General features: G+C 36.7%; 1 protein-coding gene across 3 annotated transcripts in view; it reads left to right on the plus strand.

Annotated features, from left to right (window-relative positions):
• The first annotated feature begins 5960 nt into the window (after positions 1-5960).
• Positions 5961-27495, plus strand: part of RACGAP1 (Rac GTPase activating protein 1) — a 38922-nt gene continuing 17387 nt past the window's right edge. The window contains exons 1-2 of one of the 3 annotated variants that reach the window (XM_031937924.1): positions 5961-6096; positions 15382-15470. In XM_031937924.1, coding sequence (XP_031793784.1) covers positions 15386-15470 — 85 coding nt within the window. In that variant the 5' untranslated portion in view covers positions 5961-6096; positions 15382-15385. Of the gene's footprint in view, positions 6097-6553; positions 6640-15381; positions 15471-27495 lie in introns of those variants that run through there. The other 2 variants (XM_031937925.1, XM_023504277.2) reach the window with 2 other exon arrangements.

Here is a 27495-nt window from a genome sequence, read left to right on the forward strand (position 1 = left end):
TCTGAGGGGATGGTGATGCAGGATCTTTAATTAGTATGGGATAGATTTATGTGTATTTGAAGATAGGAAGGAAGGAATAAGTAGATAGGGAGAGGATGAAGCTTTGAAAGGCTGAGAAATAGAGGTTGGAGAAGGGCATGTTGTGATAAGACAATGAATGAGTTTTGCACTTGGTTAGATTTGAATAGTTAGTTGGACATCCTAATGCAAGCATCTGTCATTTAGTCAGAAATACAGGATTTGAGGTGAAGTTAAAGATTTGAGAGTTATCTACATTAGGCATATTGAAGCCTATTCCAAAGCACTAGCACACTAAATAGATTACTTGTTTTCCATTTTCCTAAACTGCTTTGTAGGACTTATCTGTCTTCATGTAGTAGGCAACCTATGTTATCTCACATTGCTATTTATCTTTTTATGTATCTGCCTTGTCTCCTCCAACTGGAACTATGAGTTCTTCTAAGACAGGGGCTGTGACCTATATTTTACACTTCTCTGTCTCTTACACACTGGGCCACATATATTATCATTCAATTCATATGTGTTTTTTGATGGTGATAATCAGATTCTAGTCCTGACTATGAATTTAAGCAGGTCATTTCTCTTTCCTGGGCCTCAGTTTCCATAACTGTGCAATGAAGATATTGAACCAATCTCTACCAAAAATTTTTTTTTCTAGCTTTAAAATTCCATTATTTAAAAAGGAGACAACAAAGCCAGAATATTATTCTCTGTACAAAAGCACCTTCTGGATTTTAGGTTCCTACTACAATCATTTGGCTAAATAAGATTTATTTCCAGTTTATTTTCTGAGGTTGGGTTTGAAAGCTCTGCCAAAAATGTTGTTTCAATCTCAGCCTCACTGGATATTCAAGGTTTTAAAGAGGGAGGAAGTTCATAGAACCAAAGGATTTAAAGCTGGATGACATTGTCTGGTTCAACCCTCTCATTTTACAGATGAGGGTATTGTGACTCAGGCAGTTTATATAGGTGTTAAGTAGGAGGGCTGGGATGTAAATCCAGGTCCCTTGCTGCCCAAACTGGTGCTCTTTCCATTATGGCACATGGGAAAGCAAGGGATAACGGGGGAAGGACCATCCCTAGGCTGGTGCAGGACCATGACAGATCACACTGTATGGGTCATTATGTATGCAGTTTAACCTCTTTATTTAGGAGTTATTTGGCTAAGATGAACCTCAAGGGTAGCTTTAAATGAATTTCTTCTGAACAAGCAATCAACCAACATTTGCTGCATGTGCGAACTGTGCCATATTTTAGTATCAATGAAATACAAACAGATTCCATTCATTTGGCTCTCACATTGAAAATATTTCTGGAGATTCACAGATAGTTTGTGCTGGGAGATAGGAAGAACTGGTATCTGAGGCTGAAGAGTGAATGTTATGGTAAACAAAGCATTACACTTAGAGACAGGAAGCCCTGGATTCAAATTTTGCCTCATACTCTAATTGTGTGATTCTGGGTAACGAGCTTGTTTTCTTATCTGTAAAATGAAAGAGTTAGGCTTGATAGCCAGTAGGGTCTTTTCCAGCTCTAAATTTATGATCCTATAATCCTGGGAAATGAGGGAAGGCAGAAGAAAGACAGTAAGAAGCCAGAAAAATATCAACAAAGAAAAGAAAGGCAATGAAAGGACAGCAAAAGTCAGTAAGCAAGAAAGAAAATGGAATACAGAGGAGGAGCAGGTGAGTCCACAGAACAAATGAAATTTGACCCCATTCTGGGTCAGGAAATCTCTAGGTTCTAATTGTCATCTTTTCCTTCAAGGAAGAGGTAGATCCAGTTTGTCATTTCATGTCACAAGGTGAAACCTGAGGCTGCTGGCAAACCAGGAAAAGCCAGCAGACTAAGGTTTAGGAGGCCCAGAGAGCAGCCAGGCAGAGCCGCAGCTACTGGCACACTCAAGCAATCACCTGTATCAGCCCTATTAGCATAAATCCCATTAGCAGTTTCCTGGCAGAAGCTCAGAGTCTGGGTGAAGGGGAGGAGATGGGTGGGGGCACGAGCCTGACAAATGATGACTACAATAATGGGACAGAGGCCAACGTCCAAGGTTTTCTCCCCTCATCCTGCCAAGCTCATCCTGAAAATGTTGGGAGATTTGTACCTCTGGATCCCATCCCATCAATCTGGAGGCTTGCAGAAAAAGATTTTTTAAAAACCTCCCACCCTTGCTTTTATTGTTTCTTTTCTTCAAAGACTGAATGGTTGATATAGAAAGTTAAATGAGACTTGCCTGGGATAATTATGTTTATCAAGAGATCTCCCTTTACTGTTCCCATAATTTCCTCCAAAAGAAAGTGTTGCTTTTATTGGTTTGTTTTTTGGGGGAAACAGAAGGGGATACAGTGTTGGTAGAAAATTTCTCTTTGGATTTATTATTAAATTGGCATTTCTAAACTACCCATTCATACAGGTACGCACACACATATGTATATACATTCATCCACTTCATCCCTAATTTCCTGACACTCTACTAATCTCTATCAAATTATGTCTTTACTAGCACCCAACATTTTCCTCAAGATTCATTCCTTCCAGGAAACCCATTATTAAAGGGTTCCTCCTTACTCCATTAATCTTTTATTATAGTAACTTCCACTCTCCTCTACTTCTTTCTTTCCAACTCCATTATTTCTGTCCATTTGTAACTTGTGTTTTTAATTTTTGTTTCTTATATTTCACTGTCAATATTGGGATTGTTTTATCTCCTCCATTAGACTGAGTAATCCCTAGATCAGGAGGCCCCAGAATCCTAGGATGGGATTCTCTGAGATTGGTCTGAAATGGGGACTGAATAAGTGTATGTAGGAATGAATTTTACATTAGACAATCACTGAAACCTAGAATGTTAGAACTAGGAGGAGACTTAGGGCTGGATGCTTTAATTGAATTTCCTCATTTTTGTTACAGTCATGTTTGTTCAGTCAGGAACAGTTTCAGTCATGAACATTCTTGGCAAAGATACTGAAGTGGTTTGTTTCCTTCTCCAGTTAATTTTATAGATGAGAAAACTGAAGCAAATTGGGTTCTGTGACTCTCACACACTAAGTGTTAGAGGCTGATTGAACATGTCTTCCTGATTATCTAGTGCCCTTCCTTTGAGGTCAATTGATCTACCCCAAATCTGAGCAAGGCAGTATATAGGGAAGATTACTATATCCCTTGGTCTGAATATCATGCTTCTTTTAATACAAGATTAGAGTTTAAAAATCTTTTTGTTGTTGTTTGTTAGCAACAGTATTATAATTTTGACTCATATTGAATTTGCCATCAACTAAGAATCCTGTCTTTTTAAAAAATGATCATTGTCAAGTTTTTGAAACTAGAGCAGGACTTTGTTTTAGTTTCATTTGGTTAATTTCAGCCCCAGATTTCTGGCCTGTTCGATTCTTGAATTTTGATTTTGTCATTCAACTTAGCTATTCTTTACAGTTTTGTGCCATTCATGAGTATGATGAAGATACCTGCTATGTCTTTTTCAAGTTAAACATTTATTAAGTGCCTGCTATGTAGTAGTCACTCTGCTAAGCTTTGGAGATACAAAGAAAAACAAAGGATAGTCTTGGTTTATCTAGTAGTTCACAGCCTAATGGGGAAGACAACATGAGAACAACAATGTTCAAACAAGTTATATACATACAGTATGTTGAAGGGAGGTACTAGAATTAAGGGAGATCAGGAACTGTAGATAATTGGGACTTCAAGAAAGCTAGAAGGTGGAGATGAGGCGGGAGATCAACAGCCAGTGAAAATTACTGGAGTTGGGAGATGGAGTCTTAAGTGAGGAATATCAAGGAAGACAGTGTCACATGGAATGTAGAGTAAAGGAGGGTGGGTAATGGAGGGTTTGGAAAGGAAGGCAAAGTATAGGAAGACTGGAAAGATAGGGGGGCAGTTTATGAAGGGCTTTGAACATCAGAAAATTTTATATTTGATCCTGGAAATGATGAGAACCATTGTTATATACTGAATGACATGGTCAGACCTGCACTTTAGGAAGATCACTCTATCACCTGAGTGGCAGATGGACCACCAGGTTATTGCAATAGTGATATTATAAAGGTGAAATCAATAGACTTTGGTAACAGATTGGAAATGAATGAGAGAGAGAAGTTGAAGATAACATCTACATTGGGAGACTGTGTGACTTAAAGGTTGGTAATAGGGAAGCCACAAAGTGAGGACTGAGTTTTAGGGGAAAAAATTACGAGTTAAGTTTTGGTCATGTTGAGTTTAAGATGTCTATGGGATAAGTGAGTTTGAGATGCAATTGTTGATATCGAACTGGAGCTCAGAAGAAAGGTTAAGACTAGATAATAGATCTCAGAATCATCTGAAAAGCCACGATAATTTAATCCATGAGTATTGATGAAGTCACCAAGTGAAATAGCACAGATGGAGAAGAGAAGAGGGCCCAAGACAGAAACATGGGCTATTCATGATTAATGTAAATGGATCTGGATGAAGATCTAGCAAAAGAGAGTGGGAAGTGTTCAGAGAGGAGGAGAACCAGAAGAACCATGTCTCAAAAACTTAGGGAGAAGAGAATATCAAGAAGAGGATCATCAGTAGTGTCAAAAGGAAAGAGGACTAATAAAAAGTCACATGTGGCAATTAAAAAATTATTAGTAACTTGGGAGGGGGAGGAAAGACGGCTAAGAGGGGCAGGGAATAGAGGTCAGTCCTGGAATCAGGCAAGTTCAGATTCACTTAGTAGCTGGGTTACCTTGGGCAAATAACTCTTTGCCTCAGTTCCCTGATCTGTAAAATGAGCTGGGGAAGGAAATGGCAAACCTCAATGCAGTCATGAGAAGTATTACCCAACTGAAAAATAACTGGACAATCAATAAATGACTTTGGAGAGAGCCCAGTTTCAGGTGGATGATGGAGTCAGACGCTAGATTCTAGACTTAAGAAGAGGGTGAGAGGAAAAGGAGGCTCTTTAAGGAGTTTAGCTACAAAAGGTATGGGATTAGTGAGCAGAGATGAAGTGGAGGATGGGAAGCCACAGACAGGCTTGTGGGCAATGGGAGAGGGGCCAGCAGACGGGAAGAGCCTGGAGATGCGTTAGGGGGCGGATGATAAGGGACATCTGCAGGAGAATGGAGTGCATAGAGAGGGGGTTGCTTAGCAAGAAAGGTGAGACGGCCTGAAGGCGCTCTGGAACATGAAAATCGGCCATTGGGATATCGGGGAGGGGGGGGAAAGGTAACACGGGGGTGCATCGGTCCGCGCTGGTGTGTGTCAGCGTAGGCAAAGCATGCCAGAGGCTGGCTCTTGGCAAGGGAAGTAGTTCATGAAATGCAATTTGTGAAGAAAAGCTATTTGGGCCACACTTGTCTTTTCCCCCATTTTATTGATGGAGCAGCGCAGCGTGAGTTCGAATCCAGCTTCAGATACTGCGTAACTTTGAGTAAGTTATTTAATCAGTCCAAGCTTCTGTTTCCTCATCTGCAAAACGATGCTCTGGGAAGTAATGTCTTGTAAAGGACCCTATAACTTTTAAATCTATGGTTTTTTTTTTTTTAATTTAATAGCCTTTTATTTACAGGTTATGTGTATGGGTAACTTTACAGCATTAACAATTGCCAAACCTCTTGTTCCAATTTTTCACCCCACCCCCTCCCCTAGATGGCAGGATGACCAGTAGATGTTAAATATATTAAAATATAACTTAGATACACAATAAGTAGACATGACCAAAACGTTATTAAATCTATGTTCTAAGATCCTCTCAAAAGCAGAAGTGCGCAGGTCGGACTTGCCCTTAATCAAGATGGCCCCCGGGCGGCTTTATAAGGAAAGCCCTTAGCCAAAATGGCTGCCTGACTGGCTTCGTAGAAGCCCTGTGCGCAGGCTCCACACGGTTCTTCGTCGCTGTGCGTGCGTGCGTGCGTACGCACAAGCCGGCAGCGCGTGCGAGGAAGATGCCGCCGCCTGATTGGCCGTTAGAGGATTTCAAATCAGAGCGGGCGCGGCGGTGGCCCGCTGCCGTTGGGTGAAGCGCGGTGCGAAGGTAGGAGGACTGCAGACTCGGGGGCCCGCGGACCACCCAGCTGCCTCCGTTTTCAGGTGGGTTGCGGAGTTGTTTGGAAGGGCCGCTCTGCGCGGGGTTTGTGGTAGGAAGCGGAGGCTTTCGGGGTTTGACCCACATCCCCCCCCCCCCCCCCCCCCGTATGTGTCTGTATAGACACGCCAAGGCCGATGTCTGCCGAGGGCGCCACCCCTCTGGGAGGTCTGGGCCTGAGGAGCCGGAGGCGAGGGCATCGGGGTGGGATAAGGGGGGGACCAGATCACGGGGCGAATGAGGAGGGGTCGCCATGAAAGTGAGGGATAAAGTGAGGTGTGTTCTGGAGCAGCGACACCACAGGGTGGTCAGAAATGATAGTCCCCACTCACCCCCTGCCCCCGTGTTTCCCGTCCCCCCCAACTAGCTTTAGCAGGCAAACGCGCATGCGTGACTCCGGGGCGCCCGCGCGGCGCACGCTATTGGTGGGTCGCCGTGGCCCCATTTCCCAGATTGGAGGAACTGAGGCCCTGAGAAGTTCGGAGCCTTATACGAGCCTGGGACACAGCCCTAGCAGTGGCAGAACTGAAATTTAGCTGAAAACACAGGTTTTCCTTGTCCTGGGTTCATTCCGCTATGCCGTTGCTGCCTTCTTGGTGGAGGGTTGCCTATTGTAGTAGTGATAATAATATAGGAATAGTTAGCATTAAGGATGCGACTCATTTGGTTCTCGAAACAACCTGGAGAGTTGGGTGCAGTAGAATTGCGTAATAACATTGTAAAGTGGGGTCGCAGTGTTGTGTTTGTAAGGAGCGACTGTTGGGGCTTTTAAAGGATGTCTTTCTCGCAAAGCTCTCCAAATCACTGAAGGACATTTGGAGAATCCTTAGAACAGAGTCACTTTGATTTCCCGAATGTTCAGACGGTTACGTGTTTGATTGCCAACTCATAGCATAGTTGTGAAGAAAGTTGGATTTGAATCCATAGGACACAAATTCAGATTCTGGCTCTGTCAATTTATTTATTTTCTCCGTGATCCTGAATGTCTTCAAGATTTTGGGGGTGCGGAGAGAGAGCGTAAGATAAATAATACGAGACAGTTGATAGTGGTGGGGTGTTAGAAGGTTTTTTGTTTCTCTTGTGCCCAAGGAAGCTTCACAGAGGCATTAAGGAGTGGGAGAATAGGAGGAGCTTTCTTTAAAAAAGGATAGTAAGTTTTTCTAAACAGTGGTAATTTTGTTCACTTTATCCTTTAATAGACCGAAGTGGTTTTCCTCTTGCATATCTGTGCAGCTGATAGCATTGGTATATATTGGGGGCATTGGTTATGGTGGGATGAAATAAGAAATGTGAATTTTGTGGGGAGAAACCATATTTTGAAATGCTTGATTTTCTTTTGGTTGTTTTCACCCCAGTCAATTATATTTCATTTCATATATACGTTCCCCAGTATATACAATATTATTTCCAAGATGTTTATGTGAAAGGAAACAAAAACAAAAATCAGAAAGTTTTGCAAGCATAGTACCTTTGTACTGAATTATTTTTCTGACTACAGATGGTGCTTCTAGGAATCTACTGCCCTCCCCCTTTAGCAACATAGGAGCTCTGTCAGTAATTTTTAGAAAATTTTCTAGGGATTTTTAATATTTTTTTTTTGTGAGAAGTGTTCTCATTTATAAACTATCCCTCCCCCACCAATCAAACAAGCAACCAACCTGTACATTGATATATCTAGTAATATGGCAACTTTATGCATATTTTTAAAAAAAAACTGATTTATGAGTCTCTTAATAATGTTGAGGCTGGAGGAGGTTAGGAACTGAAAAGGGTGGAGGATAAAAACCTTATCTAGTATACCCTGCAGTTAGATCTATAATAGTCTGTTATTCTGAAGGAGGATGTCTGTCTCTTGGCTGGGTGATTGAAATTAAATTGGAACCTCAGAGCAATCACATCAAGCTGATACTCTTGCATCTTGATGCTAAATTGCTCCCTTAGGGACATTCACAGATTGAGAATCTGTGAAATAGTGACTTCTGCACTGCTAGGGCCTCCCATCAATAACAGCTGAGATTCTCTAGCAGCATTTTGTGAAAAGTGCTTCAAAAACTGATTTTGCAGCTACACAAAGGTATTATTTCATCCACCCTGAAAGGCAGCCACATCTATAGTGAAAGGGATGGCTTGTTTTATAGCGACATGATATTGCATTATGATGTGATTTTGTTTTTGTTTCCTTTCACATAAACACCTTGGAAGTAATATTGTGTATATTGGGGTAGGGAATGGCTGAGAAATGAAATACTATTGACTGGGGTGAAAATAATAAGCAACAAGAGAGTGAAGACCATTTCAGCTGATACTGCAGGAAGAAGATAAGTTTGAGTTTTTCTGAGTTAGAATTTGGCTTTAATATCAGGGTTAATGCTGATGCAGAAATAAGCTATAAATAATTCCTGAGTTACTTCTGTAGAATCTTAATTTTAAAGCTGAGAGTTTCTTGACAAAGAGTAAAGAATATTATTTTGCTGGTATAGTTTTGGGATTACTTTAAACCTTTGTAAGATGAAGAACTAAATTTATTGATGCTTCTCCTCTCAGAGACTTAAGGCTTATCTTGGCCAGCTTGTCTGTGGGCCTTGCCAGGTCAGATGTGAATATCTGTTCCTTTCTTCTAGCACAATGTAGTTTGGGGTTAGTGTAGAATCCTGTTGTTTTTGTTGTCATGTGTTTCTTCTTTTCTAAAAATATTCTTTCGGGATTAAGAGACTTGTATATATTGGGACAGAATGAAGTAAGTAGAATCAGAAAAACATTTTTATACAATGGCTATGATAATATAAACAAACAGAACATCCAAAGGAAGCTCAACACTAATTGTCATAACTTTAGCCCAAGTTTTACTTGGAGAGTTGTGGGACTGGGTGTCGATGATTTCATTTTCTGTCTGAAGTGTATCAGATAGATTAGTTTACCTGTTTTTCATTGTTAACAAGGGGTGGTTCATTGAGTTGGGAGTAGGGCATATACAAAAATGAAGTTGATAGTGAAACAAAACCTATCAAAACATTAATCTTTTGTTTTTACATTCCCTTCATTCACGAATCTATATACCATGCTATCTTCCCCCAGAGAGTTATTCATTTTTAACAAAGATTCTGGAAACTGTGTAGGGAGTGATTCAATAAAAACCAACCAAGTTACCAATCAGTGTGTATAATATGTATTTTATAGACACCTCCCCCCCCCCCCTACAAACAGGCGATGGAGGCATATTTTTCTCAGTTCTTCTCCAGAACTAGACTTGGTTATTTTACTTTTATATGTACTAATTTTTTATAAAGTAAGTTAAAATTTTACTTGGAAGGTTTTGGTAACTTGACACATCGTCAAAGGGTAGCATAGCAATGACAGTCATTGTTTAAAGTATAAGTACTGTTTGTAAAGATGCAATTATTTATCATATTTACCATTACTAATAAGTAATATACCACCAAATTAGAAAGTGTTAGCAGTGTTAATATGCAAATAAATAATGCACAAATACATTTTGTGTGTCTGTGGCAGATAACATAAAGTTTATGAGCTTCTTGAGAATTGAAAGATATTGTTAGACAAGATCTCCCTGAGACAAAAAGTTGTCACACACACAAAAAAGATGCAAATAAGAAAGCAAAACAAAATCAGATTTAGTAAAATTACTTTGATATGTGTGCAGGATGGATTAGAATTGGCAGAGATCACAGGTGGGATGATTTTGGCTATATAACAGGAGACAGGTAATGAAAAACATTTGAAAAAATCGAGAAAATTTGGAAGGAACCAGTCAATTTTGAACCTAGAATAATTGTGGCACCAATTGATTCCGGAGCTACCAATTATATAATGTTTTCACGTTTACAATGCATTCTGTGCATATTTCATTTGATTGTGTGAGGTGTAAGGGCTATTAGTATCACCATTTTTACACATGAGGTAACTGAAGCTTAGGAAGGTTGAGTGCTTTGCCAATGATCACACAGCTTTTAAGTATCTAAGGCAGCATTTGATGTCAAGACTTTGAGAATCTAATTATCTAAAATTTCCTCTAGACTCGAATACTATGATTTTTATTAGAAATGGAGAAGTCAGTAGGGAGACTGCTTAGAAATAGAATAGTGAGGAAGGAAGGGATGCTTCAAACTAGACTGATTGACTTGGAAATGACAGCTGAGCATCAAATGGAAATACTTAATGTTCCTTTAGAAATTGGAACTTGAAGAACATAGACTGGAAGTAAAGATTTTGGAGTTATCTGCAAAGAAGGGACAGCTGAACATTGAGTTGAATGAGTTCATTAAGGGGGTAGAGGTAGTAGAGAATAATTATAGCTCATATCTGCGTGGGTTTAGAGAGTGCTTTGCAAGTACAGTTATATCATTTGACTTTCTCAACAACCCTGTGAGATAGAAGCTATTATCCTTATTTTAGAGTTTAGAAACTGAACTTTAGAGATTACATGATTTTCCCAGGGACACGCTGGTAGTATTTGAGATGGGGTATTGAACCCATCTTGACTACTACATCCATTCAAACCAGAAGCTTGTGTTTGAACCTTTGAGAACATCTTATGTTGGGGGAGTATCAATAGAAAGAAAGAGAAATAAGTCAGTCTTTTGTGTTTATGACCTATGTGCTCTATACTTTCAAGAATGATTTGAATGTTGTAGCTTAACAAAGCTGGGGGTTCCATCTTTGTCCTCTTTTAAAAGAGCATTGTGGACATTTGAGTTGGTAACACTAGATAATAGAAAAAATATGGACAGTTTTGGCTGTGAATAGTTTGATCTCTCATTTTGTGGATGAGAGGATGCTCTGGAAAGAGAGATACATAAAGAAAATATGTAAGGAAGAAGAAACAAAGGGATAGAAGAGGAATTTAAATTTTTATTTTTATTGATGCCTTTTACTGTACCACTCCCTTACCTAGTGTACCATTATTTGGAATAAAGATTTTAAGATGCAATTCAGCAAAACCAACAATTCTGGCACATAGTAAACATTTCAATGCGTATTGACCTGACATATGAGAGAATACACAACATTCCATATCTGTAATATAGTAGAGTCACTCACCTATGGTAGGAGTTGGACCATATGGGGAAACACACCACTGCAGTGAATGGAGGTGCAATTTTTTCCCAGCTTCTCCAGAGCCAAGCTTATTATAATTATGCAGTATTCAATATGTTTTTGTTTATTCCATTTACTTTTTGAAGTTATTGTCTATATATATTTTTCCTGGTTCTTTTCATGTACCACAACTTGGTTAATCATTTCTTCAGTTAGTAGGCAAAAACTTTTGTTTCTGATTGTTTACTTCAAAAAGTCCTGAAATATTTTTATGTAAATATATATATATATATATATATATATATATATGAGAGAGAAAGAAAGAAATTCTTTTGGATCAAAGAATAAAGAGTTTTTAGGAACTCTTAGCAATATTCCAAATTGCATTTCAGAAAAGTTGGATTAATTCACAACTTTGCCAACAGTGGGCTAATATTTAGCCTGTCTCCCTGTAGTCAAGAAGGGGGCATTTGAAAAGTGATGAAGAATCAAGTAATTTTATTGTTAAAAAATTCATCATAAGAAAGAAGTATTGGTAAACCAATTGGGAGATTGCTTCTCCCACTTAAAATGATATACTAAGTCAATATAAAATTTATTTTTTTGTAAATTGGCTTCTCACTGCCTTATGTCCTTAGTACTCAAAATGATAGACTTTCATATTTCACATCAAAGCTACTGAGCAATAATTTTCATTTCTAGTGGGACCCAAAAGAAATCTAATGATTTGAATTTGCTGCTGAGCTTCATGCTTATGTTTATGCTACATTTTACTTTATCTTGCTCTGTCTTGTCATATTGGGGATTGTAGGATTGTTTATTGATTTAACAAAATTACCACTTGTAATGCTATTCTGCTTTTAGTTTTGTCTTTTATAACGAATATCTTTATAATCTGTTGGCTTAGTTGCTCAGCTGTTTGTTGTGAACATACAGCACAGAATGGGTAGTTTTCCATTTGAAAAATCTCAGTTGCTGACCCTGAATTACTTTTTACTAAATATACATTTAAAATAGCTATTTCTTCTGTACTAGAATAATCATTGTGCAAGTACAAGTGAATACTTTTATTGCATTTACTGGACCACATCTTGTATTTAGTGGAGTTCCCTATCATTCCCACTGGCAAATCTTTTTCTGCCCTGCCCTTGCCAAGATGTTGGGAAGACCTATCAAACCAGTAGACTTTTATTACTTTAAGGGAGTCTTTAAGAGTAACTACATATTGTTCCTGTTGTTTTTCCTTTATTTTTCTTGTAAGTACATTTGTTGGAAATGGGGCTTGAGTTTATTGTTTCTCCATTTGAGGATTTTCAGTAGCCAGTTGAAATCTTTGTTAAACAATTTTTTTAGTGCAATTCTCTTTGGCTAAGACTTATTTGAAGCAGAACTACTTATAAAAACAATGTTTTTAATGTGGTATCAGCAGGTCTTTGAGAAAAATAGGAAGCCTGAGATTCTTTATATAGAACACAGTAGCAAATGATTTTTCCTTTGCCCTTCTCACTGTGAAGGTGGTGTATTGTCTCTCTGATGCCAGGATGTGGTACAACATAATCCTTTGCCTATACTTAGTATAAATTTATTAACCACAGTCCCCATGTGCAGTCCAGCAGAGAGACCTGCATTACAGAAATAATTCTTGCACTGCTGAGCTGGCAATTTCCCATTTAAACACTCTGTGACGTCATTGGCACTGTTGGTAGGAAATATGCTGACCATGTCCTGTATTTTAAAAGCTAGTTACTATAGGGGCACTAACTAAAAAGAAATTTAAAGAGAATGTTAAAGGTCTCCAAAGTCTAGAAAGATAAAATAGTAAATATATATAACATATGTAAAAGACCTGATTTTAAAAACTACATTTTGAAGCAACCTAATCAACTAGTACAGTATCTCTGATTATGTTCTGAGCTCCAGGGGTCTGGTGTATGATTGTTTGTCAAAAGGTTTTCTGATAATTATTAAATCATTCTTGAAAATATATAATAAATCATGTATTAGTTTCATAACTGTCTTGTTTGTCTCCCTTTGAACTTCTTTGTGTTCTGTGTATTTTAAAAAAATATTTCATTGGTTTATTTTTTGACATCACTATGAATAGCCTCTCTCTCTTAAATCTCTACCTAACCTTCCAAGAAACATCAGCCTTTCCTTGTAACAAAGTTAAACAAATACATGATTGATCTTATATGAAATACACACACACACCTTTCCATACCTCTACTCTTCCTCTCCAACAATAGATGGAATGCAAACTTCATCAGTTTTTTGGAGTTGTGTGATTGGTTATTGAACTGATGAAATTGTTAAATCTTTCATTGTTTTTCTTTACAATATACTTTTCATCATTTCTTACAAAAATACAATTGAATATTACTGTGATGTAAGTCCATTCAACAAGCATTTTTAAATCCTCTATTATGTGCTAGAATGTGCCAACAAAGAACAAAGGCAAAAAACAGCCTTCTTTGAAGTAGTTCATAGTCAGATGTTAACTATTAAATACAAACAAGCTCTATATACAGGATAAATTATAGATAATCAGAGAGAAGGCAAAGTATTAATGGGGAAAAGGAAGGACTTCTTGCAGAAAGAAGGTGGGGTTTTAGCTGAGACTTGAAGGAAGCAGAGATGAGGAATGAGAGAATTCTAGACATGAGGTATAGGAGGTTCAGTGTTTTGTGGGAGGAATAAATAGGTCAGTGCCACTGAGTTGTAGAATATATGGAGAAGGAAACCTGAAAAGGTATAAAGTAGCAAAGTGGACCTCAAAAATCAAACAGAAGATTTCATATTTAATTCTAGTGGCAATAGGGAGCCAGTGGAGTTTTATCTACTAGATAAGAGGGTTGACATGGTCAGACCTACACTTTAGGAAGATCAATTTTGACACTCATTGGAAAATCGACTGGAGTGTGAAGATAACTTGACACAGAGAGATCACTGTTGTGTAATAGTTATGCCAAGAAGTGTTGAGAGCCATCATCACCAAGATGGTGGCACTATCAGAGGAGAGAAGAGGACATAATTTATGAGAGACATTATAAAGATAGAAATAAGACTTGTCAGCTGATTGGATATGGGGGGAGGGCAATAGTGAAGATTTGAGAATGATGTGTCATACTAAGACTTGTTGAGTCAGTAGGCATCTGATTAGTTTTCAGTGCTTTGATACAACAGAAAGTGCTGTTTTAAACATTTTTACACATACAGGGGTCCTTTCCCTCCTTTTTTGATTCCTTTGTGGTAAATGTCTCATTCAGACAATAAGCATCTATTAAGTATTTACACGTGCTAAACACTATAGGCACTGGGGAGACTAGAAAGGCTAGAATAGTTGTTTACCTCACATTGAAATGGGAGGAACAAAAGATAATCTCAGAAAGGGAAGGTACTAACATGTGAGCAGACAAGGAAGGGGCTTCCTATTGTAGTTTTGGACTTTGAGCTGAAACAGGGAGAGCATTCCATGCATGGAGTTCAGGTAGAGCAAAGGCAGGGAGTTTGGAGATTGAGTATTACATTTAAGGAACAGCAAGTGTGACATAATAGTGAGGTTTGCACAACCTTCTTATCTCCCAACCCCCTGTCAGATGGGATGGTTAGCCTCTTTTTTGATTCTAATTTCAATTTCTAGGTTTTTGGTGCTGGCATTTTTCTGCCCTCCCTCTTCCCATTTCCTAGGTTAGAACACTACAGTTTCAGGATCTCCCTTGGTGTATCTTCAATCAGAGGGCTACTAGCTTTTGAACTTCTCTCCTGTTCACACAGTTTTACAGTTACACTTATAGGTTAAAGGAGCTGGGCTTATTTTGCTTGTCTTGTCTGGTGGGATCCCTTTATACCTGAATGCATATTTGTGGCCCTTTTTTGCAATCTTGGACTGATGGCGATGCTTTTTTTTTTTTTTTTTTTTTTTTTTTTTTTTTTTTGATTATTGATCATCATTCAGCATGATATCCTTTTTAGCTCTGATATAGTTTATATGAGAACTGAATTTCTCAGATATTTTTTCTGACATATTTGCCATCTTTGCTGTCAAGTACCTCTAGTTTTTGATTTTATGTATTAAGGATCACATAAAGTACCACTTGTATTCCTGGGATTCTTGTAGTTCTGGCTTCACCAGGTACATTTAGATGTTTGAGCCACTGAAAACTGTCCAGGGATACCACTGAATTCATGTGTGAGAATGAGGCAAGACCTCTAACATAATTTTTATTTCTTGGCAGAAAGATGGAGACTGTGATGCTGAATCTGCGGAATCCATTTGAGCAGATTGTACGCCAGGCGGAGATTCTCAATGAAGGAAATGAACTCCGTAAGTCATTCTGAGCTGGTCTGTGTAAAGAGGAAAACAGATTTTTAGAATTGGTTTTTTTGACAGAGCTAAAGTGTGTTCTAGTCTTAGAACAGTTTTTAATAGAGTAGCTTAAAAGAACTAGATTTTTTTCTCTTTCCTCCATGTTTAAAGCTTAACATGAATGTGCTTATTCTGAGCTTTACATTCTTTTCTTTAAAATGGATTTTCTTATGGTAGTTCAATTCTGTTAAGAACTTGATTTAAGTTGCTAGTTCTATATTCACAATATGGACTGAAAAAGACCTACAGAATTTCTAAGAAGGTTGCTACCTGCTTAGAGTTTAGAATAGTGTGTCTTTAATATTTCATTTTAGACATACCCATGTAATCCAAAAGAGATAATGTGTGAGAGAATTTTTCTGTCCTTGAGAAAAAGGAATGCTTATTTTCTTTATTTCAAGTTGGATAGAAGTGCTAGGGATGTCATTAGGAAGATGTAAGAAGACAAGGTGCTAAGAGAAAAGGTAAGAGGACATAGATTAGTAAGAAAGGAATAAAGGTTTAGTAGCATTAATGTACTAAAAGGAAATTGCCCTAAATCAGTCATATACTTTCATTATCTTTACTGTTTTGTTTACTATTTTCTATCTTACTTTACCCCCCTATTATTCCAGCAATACATAGTTTTGTAAGTTATACTTGAAGGTACATATATATATAAGTATCCAATAGTTTTGTTCAGTTCAACATGCAAAGGTAAGTAAAGATAGTGTACTCAGCTTCTAATTTTAAATATTTCATCTCGAACTTCTTTTCCAGGCTTTTGAAAACAACCATACCTGGCCTTGGAGGTATCTCTGAATCCATCTTTTTTGGTCTAAGCACAGTTTTTGTTTTTTTTTTTCTTGGTTCAACCAAGACAAGGGTGGAATTTTTCTATTTTTAAAAACAAATTTTTTAAGCATTATCTTTATTTCTTAATAGACCTCTTTTTCCTACCCAGCAAGCCATCCCTTATTTCAAGGAATAAAAAAGAAAGGGGAGAAACTATTAAGTGAGGTACATCTAGCAAAGCAACAAAAACATGGCATTGTTTTGAACTCATAGTCTTCCTAGTCAAGCTTGGTCTTTATAAATACATTTAAGGTTTTATTGTTTCCATTCACAGTTTTTATTTTGTACATTATTTTTCTGGTTCTGCCGCTTGTCTTTTCATCAGTTCATATAAATTTTCACATGCTTCTGTTTTGTTGTTGTTGTTTGTTTTGTATTTATAGTTTCTTTTAACACAGTAGTATTCCATCATTTATGTGACATAATTTGTTTGATTATTCCCTATCAGTGAGCATCTACTTTGTTTCCAATTTTTTTCCTACTTGCAGAAAGTGCTACTGAAAATATTTTGCTCTATGCGGGATCTTTCTTTTTGTATTTGACCTTGTTAGAGTATACTTAGCAGCATGATGTCTGGGTTAAAAGGACATTTTAAAACATTGCTTCAGTATGATTTCAAATTGCCTTCTAGACTTGTGGGTTCCTTCACTACTACAGCAATGGGATATGGATGTGCTCTTTTCTATAAGCCTTTCAATGTTGACTATTCTCAGCTTTGTTATCTTTGCCAGTTTGCTGTGTATGAACATGTATCAAGAACATATATGAATAGAAAGGAGCAAAGGTGAATGAAAAGCTTGAGGGCTACATGTTACTCTTAAGATAATGAAAGAACCAGGGGATATGGAGAAGTATACAAATGGGAAAGTAAGAATGGGTTGTTCTCTGCAGCTTATGGTAAGAGAATCAGTACAAATAGAATCACAGATGAACCTGGACACATAAGTAGATCTTGATTTTGATTTTCAATTTTGATTTTGACTTCAAAAACTTATAAATAATAATTTTTAATATTGTGGTAATAATTTTGTTACAGAATAATACATAAAAGGGTTAGGATTCTTACAAGGTACTAAGTGGAATTGAGGAGAGAGTGGTTAAATCTAGTTTAGGATTGATTTAATCCTACAACAAATAATGGTTTCCTAGTGATGTAATGATTGGTGTATACTCTGTGGAACATATTTTTTTTAATTATAGCTTTTTATTTACAAGATATATGCATAGGTAATTTTTCAGCATTGACAGTTACAAATCCTTTTATTCCAAAATTTTCCCGCCTTCTCCCCACCCCTTCCCCCAGATGGCAGCTTAACTGATACATGTTAAATATCTTAAAGTATAAGTTAAATACAATATATGTATACATGTCCAAACAGCTATTTTGCTGTACAAAAAGTCGGACTTTAAAATAGTGTACAATTAGCCTGTGAAGGAAATCAAAAATGCAGGCAGACAAAAATAAGAGGGATTGGGAATTCTATGTTATGGTACATAGTCATCTCCCAGAGTTCTTTCTCTGGATGTAGCTGATTTCAATTTATTACTGCTCTATTGGAATTGATTTAGTTCATCTCATTGTTGAAGAGTGCCACGTCCATCAGAACTGGTCATCATATAGTATTGTTGTTGAAGTATATAATGATCTCCTGGTCCTGCTCATTTCACTCAACATTAGTTCATGTAAGTCTCTCCAGGCCTTTCTGAAATCATCCTACTGGTCATTTCTTACAGAACATAATATTCATATACCACAATTTATTCAGCCATTCTCCAATTGATGGGCATACAGTCAGTTTTCAGTTTCTGGCCACTACAAAGAGGGCTGCCAATAGTGTGGAACATATAAGGAGGTGCTGTCAGAGCCAGAAAGGACAAGCGCACTAGAAGCTTTCTGAGGCTGAGACAGATTCGTTCCATCTTCCACCTTTGTTGTGGCTGGAGGCTGAAGTACAAACCTTTGGATTCGGAGAGATTCAGAGGGCAAAGAAGGAGGCAGGATAGACCTCTAAGAAAGCTAACCCGGCCCCAGGAAAAGAGATAAGACTTTGAAGGAGACAGTAAAGGATTTGGACTTTAATCCCTGGCTGCACTTGTGATTACTGAACTGAAAAGAAGACTTCTCCAGAAGCCCCGCAAAAAATCTGCTCCCAGAGAACATTACATTTTAGAGAAGAACATTACATAAAAGCTTTATCGTATGTTTTTTGTTGTTGTTGTTTGTAAAGACTAAGAGGTTATGTTGACATGTTCATTGTACCACAGCCAATATATCATATGTTGTGCCTGACATCAAAATGGGCTCTATATTTACTATTGCAGGACGTCTTAAGAGATTTTTGTTTTTCCCTTGTTATTAGTGATATGGAGCTGTCTTTCATATGGCTGCTAAATGTTTCTCATTTTTCATTTGAGAACTGTTTTTTTCCTTTGATCACTTATATAAGGGAATGGCTCTTGGTCTTATATATTTGTTTGGATTATTTATCTATCTTAAATATTAGACCAAATCATAGAGATTTGATGCAGTTTTTTTTTCCCCTTCCAGTTGATTCTCTAATTCTAGCTGATTTGTTGGAACCTAAACAATTTCTTCTCTGGCCACAGCAGTTAAAAGTATTTGATTTGATCTAGTTGAGATTTCTTGAATACTCCAGTTGCTTGTACATTTTGACCTGATTATGATATGAGGCATATAATGCTGGTCTAGCTCTTATTCATTCCAACCTCCTTTTCCATTTTCTTACCAATTGTTAAATATCCTTGAGAAGGTGGGTATTTTCCTCAAAAGAAAAAAAAAGAGACAGATATAAAAATACATTATATCCATGTTTGCAGCTATCCAAACCTGAATATTATATCTTTCTTGCAATTCCCATGAGAGTGAGTCTTTAGGTCAACCATTTTGGGCATATAGGAGCCTTGCCACTTCTCTCATTAGAGGTAGGGATTGTTTAGGAGAACAGTGAGATTATTTTGTCCCTGGAAATGCATTTGATGGTTTTGAACAGGAGAATAACATGATCCCATCTATAGTTCTGCCAGAGGCATTTTGGATGGATTGAAAGAGGGAGGAAATCAAGCAGGCCACTTGAGAGTTATTACTTTGAAATAAGAGGTTATAAGGCTCTAAATTAAATAAAATAATGATGGTGGTAGAAATGGAAAGGAATAAATGTAAGAAATTTTAGAAGTGCATACCATTGACACAAAGATTTGGTGAGGAGATCATTAATAAAAAGAAAAACACTACATATGTACACCAAAATATTGTGATAGCAAAAACTGGACACAAAGTAGATGCCAATTGATAGGACAGTGGCCAGCAAATGTAATGCAATATAATTGTACTGTAAGAAATGACAAATATGGTGAATATGGAGATAAATGACAACTTATATGAACTGCTTGAGAGTAAAGCATATCCAAGAAAAAAATATAAAAAAGAACTACCACAAAACAGTTGGAAGTGAATGTTTCAAAATTACAAAAGACAACTATGGCCTCAAAAAAGAGAATTAAAAAAATGTTGCTTCCCCTATTCCTTTGCCAAAAGTGAGAGGATCACAGGTATAATACATTGTTGTTTTGCTTTTTCAGTTTTTTGTTAAATTCATTCTTTCTGGTGATTTTTTTTCTTCCCTTCTTTTAAAAAAAAAAAAATATATATATATATATATATATATATATTTGAATGGGATGGCTCACTGGGAGGGAAAGGGGCAATGGGGGAAATTTAGACAATATAAACAAAAGTCAATAATATTTTAAAAATAGGATTTAGTTATAAGGTATAATAGCTAAGGGAGAAATAACAGTGAAAAATGCTCAGCATGATAAGTTTTGGTTGATACTAACTTGTGTAATTTCTATCTTTTCTGTTTCTCAATTTTCCTAGTCTGTAAAAACAATACAAAAAGGCCTTTTATTTACTTTTCTAAGATTCTAGTTTTTAAAACACTTTGGTTGGTAATAATGCAAAGTAGTTGTCTTCAGAGACCTCCTTTATTTGAATGTTTGTATTACACAAAACAAAGTTAGGCTATAAAATAGAATTTTTGTGAGCCATATAAATTCTATCGATATATTATGTAGTGATTAGAATGTTTTGACTTGAATATGTGGAGATAATGCTTCCTGCTCCACCTTAGACACCAATTGGGGACCGGGGACCATGGACAAGCAAGGTGATTAATGTCTCTGGACCTTACTTTCATCATCTCTGAAATAAGGGATGAACTTGTTAGAGCTCCTAAGGTCCCTTCCAGCTCTCTATAGCTGTGATAATAGAATTGTATTCTCTAGGAAAAAAATCTCTAGAATTAAAACTTAAATTCTTGGGGAAGAATTATTGAGGTGAGGTATACCTAGCAGTATTGTGTACTTTGTGTCTTAGGCTGTTCTCCTGACTCCAATATTTTGGTACTATTAGTACCATCAATCAGTAAACATTTATTAAGCATCGACAATGTATCAGGTACTGTGCTAAATGCTGGAAATGAGAAAAGGCAAAAGACAGTCTTGCCCTCAAGGAAGCTTACAGCTAGGAATGTATCTGTGAATATCTCAACTCTATTAGCCATTCCTGAAACTTCAGAAGAATGGATGTTAAATTAGGAGACAGAAGATCTATGTTTAAATTCCTGTTTTACTATTGACTAGCAAGAAATCATTTGCCAAAGTGACCTAGATTTTAGTTTCTCTAAAGTGGTAGATAAATCTGGAAGGAACCATAGAGTTTATGAATTGATGAATTTATCATTTCCTTTCTTTGTTGAGAGTATTTACAAGTATAGCTCATTGTGTATTTAAGCTCTTAAAAACACTACACAAGATACTGTGGGATGTACAAAAGTGTGGGACATTACCTCCCTCAGGAAGATTATGTGATTAAGCTAGACTTATATCTACAAAACAATAGGAAATAATATTAGTCTGTAAGTATGAATTACATGCTAGTGAGATGTCTGTCAACATTTATTAACATCTAATGTTAATAGTATTTACATGTATGTAAATAGATATTTTACATGTACATAGCATGTACATAGATATAAACTTAGTAGGTAAATATAATTTGGATAGCTTCCCTAGGGGGTTAGGAAAGACTTTGAAATGGAAAGAGTACATTGTGGGTTCTTAGTTGGGAAAAAGTTTTGTAAAAGGGATAGAATATGTGACTGGATAGGTAAGGTACATTTCAGAGTTTTATGGGAGAAGGGTTGGACAGAGCACAATATGAACATAGTTCTGGAAATAGGAATAAATATAGCTTGTTTAGGGAAAACTAAGGAACCTATCTTGACTAAATTAGAACATTTGAGCAAAGAGACATAAATGTTGGTTTTAAAGGGCTATGAATACCTAAAGTTTTTTCATTTGAACTGAATACTGAGATCTGTGATCTCAGTTGTATTTGTCTTTCTTCACTGATACAGAACAAAATGCATCCATATTTTCTCATCCTTTGTAATTTTTGTTGATGTCTTTTCATAAATGATTAAACTGAACTAAAAACTGGAACTGCCTTAGTTTGCTGAAACATATCTATTCAAACAAAGATTTTCTTTGAAGATGTGCCTAACACCTAGTAAGTGCTTTAAAAATACTTATTGACTTTTTTTTTTTTTTTTTGGCTGGATTTTGTTCACAATGTACATGGAGGAAGATATACTGCTATTTTCTTTTTTTTTTTTCTTTTTTTTTTTTTATTTAATAGCCTTTTATTTACAGGTTATATGCATGGATAACTTTACAGCGTTAACAATTGGCAAACCTCTTGTTCCAATTTTTCACCTCTTACCTCCCACCCCCTCCCCTAGATGGCAGGATGACCAGTAGATGTTAAATACATTAAAATATAAATTAGATACACAATAAGTATACATGACCAAAACGTTATTTTGCTGTACAAAAAATCAGACTCTGAAATATTGTACAATTAGCTTGTGAATGAAATAAAAAATGCAGGTGGGCATAAATATAGGGATTGGGAATTCAATGTAATGGTTTTTAGTTACCTCCCAAAGTTCTTTCTCTGGGCATAGTTGGTTCAGTTCATTACTGCTCCATTGGAAATGATTTGGTTGATCTCATTGCTGAGGATGGCCAGGTCCATCAGAACTGGTCATCATATAGTATTGTTGTTGAAGTATATAATGATCTCCTGGTCCTGCTCATTTCACTCAGCATCAGTTCGTGTAAGTCTCTCCAGGCCTTTCTGAAATCATCCTGTTGGTCATTTCTTACAGAACAGTAATATTCCATAATATTCATATACCACAATTTATTTAGCCATTCTCCAATGTCCAATGGACATCCATTCAGTTTCCATACTGCTATTTTCTTAATTGTTCCCCTCAATTCCTTCTTCCTTCCTTCCCTCCCTCCTTTCTTTTCTCTCTTCCCTTATTTTCTTTCTCCTTTCCTCCTTTCCCTATTTAAATGTTAAGTGTTTGAGGCCAGATTTTAACTTGGGTCATCCTGACTCCAGGGCTGGTGGTCTATCCATTGCATCTCTAGCTTCCCCTTTTCTGAACATTTTAGGTTCATCTCTTAACAGTTCTCTCAGTAGACCACCCCTGTATCATCTACAAAAATCAATTATTGTCTCTTCTTTGTCTATGCTTATTCCTTGTTTCTTTTTCTTGTTTTCTGTTATTGCTAGAAAATGGTAGTAATAATAGATACTTGACCATTTTCTGTTGATGGTACTGAAAAAAATCTTTGGTTTTCTGCATTATGGATGATATCTTTAATGTTTTTAAGATATAAGTAAAACAACCAAAAACTTTGTAAATTGATAGAACAATGTGATTTTTATTACTTTTATTATTCACTAATATCTGTTATGTTGACCCTCTTCCTTATTTTTTGGTATAAATCCAACCTGGTTATAGTATACAATTTTACAAATATGTTTCTATGGCCTCTTTGCTAATGTGTCATTCATTATTTTTGTACTGATGTCCATTAGGAATACTGGTCTATAGTTTTCTTTATTTGCTTTATCTTTCCCTGGTTCGTACTCTTTTGGTAGGATCTGTTCATGTCTTTCCCTTGCTCATTAAACTTTAGTGTCTTCCTGCTATCTCTCCTAGCTTCCTAGTGTTTTTATACCTTTTCATAGACAGGTGCTCTTCTGTCTAGTGACATTGGCCTATTGGCTATAAGTTCTCCTTCATGTCTCTTCCTTCTTCCACCCTACTCTGTCCTTGACTTCCTTTAAGACCCAACCAAAAGTCCCAAAATCAAAAATTATATAGGAAATCTTCCTTTATGCTTCTTAATTCTAGTTCTTTTCCTCTTTTAATTATTTCTTATTTATCCTATATATAACTCACTTTGAATATGCTTATTTGCATGTTGTCTCATTGGATTGTAAATTCCTTGAGAGCAGGTACTGTTTTTTGCCCCTTTTTGTATTCTCGGCACTTAACACAGTGCCTAGAATATAGTAGGAATTTTAAAAATGTTTATTGAGTTGAATTGTGTGTTTGCTTTCTTCTGGATTTGCTTCTTAATTTGCTCTTAACCTTTGGTATTTTTTAAACATTGTGTTTGATTTCTTCTCTTGTTTTCAGTGTCAGTATGGACTTGTAGTTTCATATTCAAGCCAATCCCCTCTAGACCTCTTTGATGAGTTCAGTAGGCTTTGGTCCTGTGTCCTTTGTACCATGGATAGGTTTTCTGGAATTATTCTCCACATTCTGCCTCAGTTGCTGATTTCTGTATCTCTCCTGGTAGTTCACTGCAGATTCTGGTTTGACTAATTTTTTTATATTTCTTTTTCATGAGCCTTAGTTATTTGTTGGCTGTTTTCTCCTGTGTAGCCTTAACATTGCTGCTTTTTAGAGGTTTGGAATTTCACTAGTCTCTGGCCTTCTTGTACAATTCTCCCTGGCACAGGCTCTGAATTGGCTCTGTTTCCTAGTTGACTGAGGGGGTTGGTGCAAGCCAGGCCATCTCTCTTTGTGCAGCATTCTATTCCTGGTTTTTGCTCTCCCAAGATCTGGCATCAAGCCCTACCAGTTCATTGGAGCTGGCATTGGTTTGCCTTATTCCAACTCAGAGCACAAGTTGGCTTTAGATCTCTTTGGGGGAATAACTTCTCTAACTGTACTCGTCATTGCCTATGAGAACTTGTTTGCCCTTTCTCTGGTTTCCCTGATGAAACATCCTTTTATCTGCATTTGCTTCAGATATCTTTTTGTGAAGTTTTGAATTGGCTGGAGGAATTTATGCTTTTCTCTCCTCTCCCCCCCCCCCCCCCCCCCCCCCCGATTCCTTTTTCATTCATCTGTTTGTGTCCTTTTGCAGATATTTGATGGAATTTATATAGGAGAGATGGACTTTAATATATAATAAACAACATAAAAACTTCAAGACTAGCAACTATAGTGTAATCAAGAAAGAACTAACTGGCTTTGGAGTGAAGACTTGCATAACAATTGTGTAACTGTGCAGGTTTTTAGTACTCCCCAAATAACTTTATGAGAGTTAACTTTAATGGACTTCTTTGTGATCTGGTAATACCTGTGAACTCTTTTTAAAAAATTCATAATTAAAAGAAATGATAAATTTCATTTATAGTTTAGTGAAAATAAAGATTTTGGGGGGCAGCTAGGTGGTGCAGTGATACAGCAGCAGTCCTGAAGTCAGGAGGACCTGAATTCAAATCTGGTCTCAGACACTTAACACTTTCTGGCTTTGTGACCCTGGACAAGTCATTTAACCCCAATTGCCTCTGCAAAAGAAAAGAAAAGATTTTTCCTAATGTATTCCTAATGGACATCAGTACAAAAAGAAGGAGCTTAATTTTATTCTGATTCCAAAGTCGCTATGACTTCCCAGTCCAATGTAGATCACTTCTGACTGAAAAATATAAATGATACACAATAGAAACAGAAACCTTGGAACCAAACAAGGAAAGAGGGAGAGGGGAGGGAACAAAGGAAAGAAGGCCTTCCCCCTTTCACCAATTTAGTTCATGAAACTTGTGCAGTGGGTGGATGGTGATCTTCATCATCTGGACAAATCAGGAAATAGTAGAGGGAAAAAATGGCCACCTCAGTTCTTGGAGAGGTCTTATCTGCAGTAGTGGATAGCCTTACACATTTATCTAAATTATTAATTCCTTGAGATTATAAATAAATTAGAAGAACATAGGATAGTTTATCTCTCAGACGTGTGGAGGAGGAATTTGTGACCAAAGGAGAGCATTATTGATCACAAAATAGAAAATTTTGATTATATTAAGTTAAAAAGGTTTTATACAAACAAAATTAATGCAGACAAGATTAGAAGGGAAGCAATAAACTGGGAAAACATTTTTACAGTTAAAGGTTCTGATAAAGGCCTCATTTCCAAAAAAAATAGGGAATTGACTCTAATTTATAAGAAATCAAGCCATTCTCCAATTGACAAATAGTCAAAGGATATGAACAGACAATTTTCAGATGAAAAAATTGAAATTCTTTCTAGTCATATGAAAAGATGCTCCAAATCATTATTGATCAGAGAAATGCAAATTAAGACAACTCTCAGATACACACTCTCAGATTGGCTCAGATTACAGGAAAAGATGAGGAATGTTGGAGGGGATGTGGGAAAACTGGGACACTGATACATTGTTGGTGGAATTGTGAACAGATCTAACTATTCTGGAGAGCAATTTGGAACTATGATCAAAAAGTTATTAAACTGTGCATATCCTTTGATCCAGCAGTGTTACTACTGGGCTTATATCCCAAAGAGATACTAAAGAAGGGAAAGGGACCCTTATGTGCAAAAATGTTTGTGGCAGCCCTTTTTGTAGTGGCTAGAAACTGGAAGTTGAATGGATGCCCATCAATTGGAGAATGGCTGAATAAATTGTGGTATATGAATGTTATGGAATATTACTGTTCTGTAAGTGACCAGCAGGATGATTTCAGAGAGACCTAGAGACACTTAAGTGAATTGATGCTAAGTGACATGAGCTGAACCAGGAGATCATTATCCACTTAAAGAACAATACTATATGATGATCATTTCTGATGGGCGTGGCTCTCTTCAACAATGAGAGGATCTAAACCAGTTCTAGTTGTAAAGTTCAGAGAATCAGCTATACCCAGAGAGAGAATTATGGGAAATGAGTGTGGACCACAACATAACATTTCCACTCTTTCTGTTATTGTTTGCTTGCATTTTTGTTTTCCTTCTCAGGTTTTTTTTACCTTCTTTCTAGATCCTATCTTTCTTATGCAGCAAGATAACTGTATAAATATGTAAACATATTGTATTTAACATATTTTAACATATTTAACATGTATTGGACTACTTGCCCTCTAGGGGAAGGGGGGGGGAAAGTTGGAACAGAATGTTTTGCAAGAGTCAATGTTGAAAAAATACTCATTCATATATTTTGTAAATAAAAAAGTATAATTAAAAAATACCAATTCTTGAAATAAAAAAAATCAAACTTAGTAGATAATTTTTGAATTTAATTTGAATAATTAATGAAATGACAATAACATACTTTTTCCATTAATTTTTGCTTTTATTCTTGGAATGAGTCAAGGACTGAATCTATGATTTTGATTGTATAGGGAATTCAGGTGAGGATTCTCCATTTATATGGAGGCAGATTGACATGTTCTTAGTCTCAAGAGTTGCCTAGAATGCTGAGATTAAATAGACTTGTTCTCTTTATCAGTGGTAGGACTTGAATCCAGGACTAATTCCTCTCCCCTCCTTCTCTTTCTTTTTGAAATTACCTTTCATTTACATTATATGTATCTGATATGTAACTAGTTGGTTACATCTTGTCCTCTCCATTAGAATGTAAGCTCTTTGAAAGCAAAGACTTTTGTTTGATTTTTACTCCTTTGTGCTTTGCACAAGGCTTGGCACAAGTATGCGTTGTTGCTGTTATTTGTTTCATCATATCTGACTCTTCGCGACTTTATTTGGGGTTTTCTTGGCAAAGATGCTGGAGGGTTTGCCATTTCCTTTTCCAGCTCATTTTATAGATGAGGAACTGAGAAAAACAGGGTCTCTTGACTTGCCCAAGGTCACACAGTTAGGAAGTGTTTGAGACTGGATTTGAAATCAGTTCTTCTGAATCCAGGCCCAGCACTCATCCTTTGTATAAACACTTAACAAATAC

The sequence above is a fragment of the Sarcophilus harrisii genome, chromosome 5, assembly GCF_902635505.1.
Source record: "Sarcophilus harrisii chromosome 5, mSarHar1.11, whole genome shotgun sequence".
NCBI classification, from domain to species: Eukaryota; Metazoa; Chordata; class Mammalia; order Dasyuromorphia; family Dasyuridae; genus Sarcophilus; species Sarcophilus harrisii.